A 5,901-nucleotide genomic window follows, 5' to 3' on the forward strand; every position below is an offset into this window, starting at 1 on the left:
CACACTTCAGACACTTGTAGATATTAAAAGGTATCCTCTCAGCCTTCTCTTCTCCAAGCTAAAGAGTCCCAGCTCTCTTGGCCTTTCCTCATAAGAGAGACATTACAATCCCCCAGTCACTATTCCCTGTCTCTCTTGAGCAGGGGAGCCCACAACTGGATGCAGTATTCCATCTGGAGCCTCACCAGGGCAGAGCAGAGGTGGAGAATGACCTCCCTCAACCCACTGGCCACACTCTTCTTTGTGCAGCCCAGGATCCCTTTGGCCTTCCTGGCAGCAAGAGCACACTGCTGGCTCACAGATACTTTACTTATCTGCCAGGACCCCCACATCCTTCCCCTTCAAACTGCTTTCCAGCAGGTCCACCCCTAACCTGTATTGGTCCTTCAGGTTCTTCCTCCCCAGGACCCTACACTTCCTCTTATTAAACCTCGTCAGGTTCTTCTCTGCCCAGCTCTGCAGCCTGCACTCTGGATGGCAGCACAGCCCTTTGCAGTGTCAGCCTCCCCTCCCAGTGCAGTATCAATCATGGAACCTGCTGAAGATACACTCTGCCCCCTGGTTAATGAACATGTTGAACAACACCAGACTGAGCACTGACCCCTGAGAGACTCTGATGGTTACAGGCCTCCAACTGGACCCTGCTCCATTGATCACCACCCTCTGAGCTCTGTCACACAGTCAGCTCTCAATGTACATCACTGTCCACTCATGCAGCCCACACTTCTTGAGTTTCCTAATGAGGATGTTATGGGAGGCAACAGCAAAAGCCTTGCTGAAGTCAAGGTAGACAACATCCACTGCTCTCCCCTCATCTAGCCAGCCAACTAATGACACCACAGAAGGCAATCTGGTTGGTCAAGCATGATTTCCCTTGGGTGAACCCATGCTGACTTCTCCCAACGACATTCTTTGCTTTCACATGATTTGTCATGACACCCAGAATTGTTTTTTCCAATACCCTGCCAGGGACAGAGGTGAGACTAACCAGTCTGTAGCTCCCTGGGCCCTCCTTCTTGCCTTTTTTGAAGACTGGAGTGACAGTAGCCCTCCTGCAGTCTTCAGGCACCTCTTGTGTTCTCCACAACCTCTCAAAGATGATGGGGAATAGTCTAGCAGCAACATCTGCCATTTCTCAGGACTTGTGGATGCATCCCAGCAGGGCCCATGGATTTATGGACATCATAGTCAGACCTCGCTTATCCACAGACACAGGACTTCCTCTATAGATAGAGACTAACAAAACCATCGTGGAGGTGAAACACCATCACTGCTTCGCTTTCCCTTACCAGAAAAACAAGCTAATGAACTAACCAAGAAAAAAAGTGATAATCACTATTCTGGTTTAGGAACAGTGGGTGTCCTTATAAAATTCATCTTTCATCATACTGATTTTGCCATGCACATTACCTTGCAGCCTCTTTTCCACAAAAACTGGAAGTTGAATTAATTAATTTGCGATCTTTGCATTATTTAGCCTCTTGTTCTTTTTAAGCATGTTTTCTTTTAGGATACCCCTCTTCATTCCATAAGTAACACTGACTAAGGTAATTACCTTAGTTACCCTCTAGTGCTCAGCCTTTGGATTTTTCTGAGTTTCCTCAATGGAACAGATATTATCCACTTCCCAAGAATGGTTAAAAGTCCAACTCAAACTTTTCTTTAACTGTTATTACACTTTGGTATTTCAAGTAAAAAATCTACTCTAAGTATTTAATTAATTACATGTTCATGTTAAATACATGTTCATGTTATACAAATATATATTCAAGAAATAGAGCATGTAAGTCAAACACAATTACAGCAACCATTTTCCAACAAAGAGAATAAAACATTCCTTTCACTCTACTTCCTCAAAGTTACCTGCAAGGGTATGTCAACTATTCCACCTGTTAAATAAATAAAAGCTTTCCACTTCGAGTTTACCCTCTAATCTATGTGAAATCTTTTTTTAAAGAGAAGATCTGCCTTAAAGTTATGTAGTCTGACAGCAGCATACAAACATCATTGTCCAAAAAGTACAGTGTGCTAGAGTAACTGGTTGAGATTATAATTTCAAGTTCAAATTTCTGCTAAGCTCAGATATAAGAGCATTAATACAAAAGACTGTGTAAAACCTCCCAAAAGCTGCATTTAATTTCTTGTTACTTGTTTCTCATACTTGCTTTAAGTCATTCAGTATTTCTATATTTTTATTTACTTACTATATTTTTATTTACTTTATTTACTTATTTACTGTATTTTTATTTACTTACTATTTTTTAAATCAGACCAGACCAAACACACTGATGGTTTTGTTATTATGACATATAAATTATGTCATAAGTCATTTAAAACTTCTGAGTTGTTCTCTCCTCCATGCTACACAGGGAACGCTTTTCTGGGACAACATGCCATAACAGAAAAAATTTAACAGCACTGGACTGCATACTGACTTACTGTGGAATTGTTCCTAACAGGAAATTAATGTTACATCTTCTCTGAGACAATGAATAAAGGCGAGATGCTGACCCAAATAAAGTCAGATGCAGATTTAAGTATCAAGCACTCAGAAGATTTTAAGGGGACTATTCCTGGAAATCTTTTGCCCCCCTTCAGAGAAGACTTAGCAAAATGATGTAATTAGTATGTAACTTATAGTTTCTCTTTTCCTCTTCTAACCCTCTCCTACTACAAAGGTACTTTTTTATAAGTAGGACAATCTTTGCAATATTCTTCCAAAAACTCAGTGCTGCTGTCAGATGTTCACGGCAGCTACCTGAGCGAGATCTTCAGAAAGCACTAGAGAGATCAACTGCACATTAGCTGCTTTGCAGTATTTGCCTAGATATTTCATACCTGCAATAATAAAATTTGAATAATAAGAGAAAAGACACATTTACAAGAGAGGAAAAGCAACCAGAGAAGCTAAAGCATTAGTTACAGTGTGGCTTATCTGTATCTTATTTACACTTTCAACTTTCAGCTCCTATTAGATTCTTGTCTCCCTCTTCATATCATTTTTTGTTATATGAACACACAAAAATGAGATGCAATACACACTTCATTTCACTGCTGCCAGCACCATCAAAGGAAACAACAGTCAGTACCAGATGGTAAAGGTAAAATGAAACAAATAATCAGGTTTTTTAATATTAAAAATGTGAAGGTAGCTGCTAGAAAATTACCTAGTGTTTTCCAAATGCATTGAGATATCATCTAACATTTATTCGACCAATGAAAAAGCGTAAGATAACATTAGTACCTTTTATTTTCAGCCAAGCTTGCACCTTCATCCTTCAGTTCCTTGCTCTTCTTCACACAGTCTTCCAGGAGGATTTCCTTCTTTCTCTTAGTTGCATGTACCCAGGTAGCATCATCTTCATCAGCCAGATCCTTGTCATCAGCAGCTTCTGCTTCGAATTGCTGAGATGTAGCTTTTGAAACCTTCTCACCAATCTTTCTCTTCCACCCAAAAGAAGCCATTTGGAGAACTAGAGAAAAATGTATTTCCAGTAGTTAGGTACTCTAGCTTTTTAGCATAAGATCACAGAATAATTCTCATTTGAAAAAACCTTTAAGACCATCAAGATTTTTAAGTATTTTAGACCTTTATATACTTCCAGGGATGGTGACTCTACCACTTCCCTGGGTAGCCTGTTCTGCTGCCTAAGATTCAGAGAAGAAATTTTTCACAATATCCTGTCTAAATCTTCCCTGTTGCAACTTGAGAACATCTCTCACCAACTGGGAGATATGCCACAGGTTACAGATGTGATTTTTTTTTTCTAACATTTTCCTGTACAATTATTTTTCAAAGCTGACTCAATCCCAAAAGATTTGTAGAAATAAAAATACACCTCAACCATAAACCAAGTGTAACAGGCTGCCACTCCTCTGCACAAATTCTGTCCATCACCTTCGCCAGAGGTGTCAGGCAGGCAACTACAATTATTAAGCTCATCTGGAAGATGTTTTCTAGCAGGAAAAAAAACAAAAAAACAAAAACAAAAAAGAGAGAAAAACCAAACATGCGCTCTGACACATCAGAAAGCCCCGTAACGTTGAAGCCATTAGACCAGAGACCAGACAAAAGCAGAAAGAATACGGCTCGGCCCCAGGAGCTACCTCTGGGAGCTGCAGGAGCCGTGGACGCTTCTGCTGCGCAGCGCTGAACGCCTCCGGCCCGGCCGCCCGCGGAGAAGCCGCCCGGCAGGGCCGCTCCCCAGCCAGCCCCGGGACGAGAGCCGCTGGCGGGGTACGGCCCGCTGCTCCCCCCGCCCGGCAGCGAGGCCCAGCACAGCTGACGGGGAGGCGGGAGGAGCCGGTAGGGCTGACGGAGCGCCGCCTCTCCGCGGAGTGGGCCCCGTCACCGCCCCGCACCCCACAGTGGTTGGAGCCCCGGGCGGGAGACCGCTACCTGCCGCCCTCCGCCCGGAGATTCTCCGTTCCGGTGGAAGCCGAAGGACCCCACACTCCTTCACATCAGCCGCAGGGAAGCGGAAGGGCGGGGCGGCTGGAAGGGAAGGAAGGGTACAGGCACAGCGCCTCTCCCGGCGCCAGCAGCCTCTGGGGCCGCCGGGAGCTGTAGTTCCCCAGGCAGGGCCTCCCGCCCCGTCAGCGCAGAGAGCTTCGCGCAGCAGCTCGGTAGAGTAACTACAGGTGCGAGGCGGGCAACAGGCAGCTCCGTGGCCAGCACCTCCTCCTGGTGATGGAGCAGGGCAGCTGGAGGGCGGGAAGGGCAGCTGCGTGGTGCCACAGTTCGACGAACACCAGCCCCTCCTTGTGGAGGCAGCTCCGGGCAGGAAATTCTGCATGGAAAAAGGACCAAGGCTTGAAATGTTTGGGTGCTTTTTTTCCTAAAAGGAAGAAAAATGTAAGACCATTAGGAGCAAGTATCTTCATAATTAATAACCATCATAATTAGTACCTTCATCAGTGACCGGGGTTTGGGGATTGAGTTCACCCTCAAGTCAGTTTGAAGGGAGTGGTATCTACCTAAGGGCAGGTGGACTCTACAGAAGGTCTCGGACAGGCTGGATTGAGGAGCTGAGGCCAGTGGTATGAGGTTCAACAAAAACAAGTGCTGGGTCACAACAACCTATAGCAATGCTACAGGCTTGGGGAAGAGTGGCTGGAAAACTTGCCAGTGGAAAAGGACCCAAAAGTGATGATCCAAACCCAGCTGAACACTAGCCAACAGTGTGCCCAGGGTGGTCAAGAAAGCCAACAGCATCCTGCCTTGTATCAGAAATAGTGTGGCCAGCAGTGATCATACCCCTGTACTCAGCACTAGTGAGGCCATATTTTGAATCCTGTGTTCAGTTTATCCTGTGCCATCCACCAGGAGAGGTTCAGCTTGGGTATAAAGAAAAATTTCTTCATTGCAAGAGTGGTCAGGCAATTTTGAACAGACTGCCCTGGAAAGTGGTGGAGTCACTGTGCCTGGAGGTGTTCAAACAATGTGCAGATGTGGGACTTTAGGACATGGTTTAGTTGGCATGGTGGTGCTGAGCTGACAGTTGGACTTGATCTTAGCAGTCTTTTACAACCTCAGTTATCCCATAAAATACCAAGACATAAGAACTGCCCGCAGTGCATGAAAAGAGCAGAATGGAAGATGGCAGAGAGGGCCAGTCACCACAGGATAGTGCAAATGGGAAGTTTTATACCAGGTATTCAGTGTCCCTTACACCTCCAATTCCTTTTTGCAGGAAGGCTTATGGGATGTGGGGGCCAATGGTCAGCCAGGGGTGCAGCCTGCCCAACTGGAAGTTCTGCAGGAATTTGTTCAGCAGTCTTGTTGCTGCTTATTCTAAGGCTGATATTCCTGCTTTAAAAACAAGTGCCAAGAGTCCAGGTCTTGTTAATTTTTAACATAGGTAACTCTAAAAGACATCATGGACACAATTTCAAACAAGG

General features: G+C 44.9%; 1 protein-coding gene across 2 annotated transcripts in view; it reads right to left on the minus strand.

Annotated features, from left to right (window-relative positions):
- Positions 1 to 4,492, minus strand: part of TTC33 (tetratricopeptide repeat domain 33) — a 34,037-nt gene extending 29,545 nt beyond the window's left edge. Inside the window, exons 1-2 of one of the 2 annotated variants that reach the window (XM_071730359.1) lie at positions 4,401 to 4,492; positions 3,245 to 3,475 (exon numbers count right to left, since the gene is read on the minus strand). In XM_071730359.1, the coding sequence (XP_071586460.1) occupies positions 3,245 to 3,465 (221 nt within the window). In that variant the 5' untranslated portion in view covers positions 3,466 to 3,475; positions 4,401 to 4,492. Of the gene's footprint in view, positions 1 to 3,244; positions 3,476 to 4,107 lie in introns of both variants that reach the window. The other variant, XM_071730360.1, reaches the window with a different exon arrangement.
- Between the last annotated feature and the right edge of the window lie 1,409 nt (positions 4,493 to 5,901).

The sequence above is a fragment of the Heliangelus exortis genome, chromosome Z (genome assembly GCF_036169615.1).
Source record: "Heliangelus exortis chromosome Z, bHelExo1.hap1, whole genome shotgun sequence".
NCBI classification, from domain to species: domain Eukaryota; kingdom Metazoa; phylum Chordata; class Aves; order Apodiformes; family Trochilidae; genus Heliangelus; species Heliangelus exortis.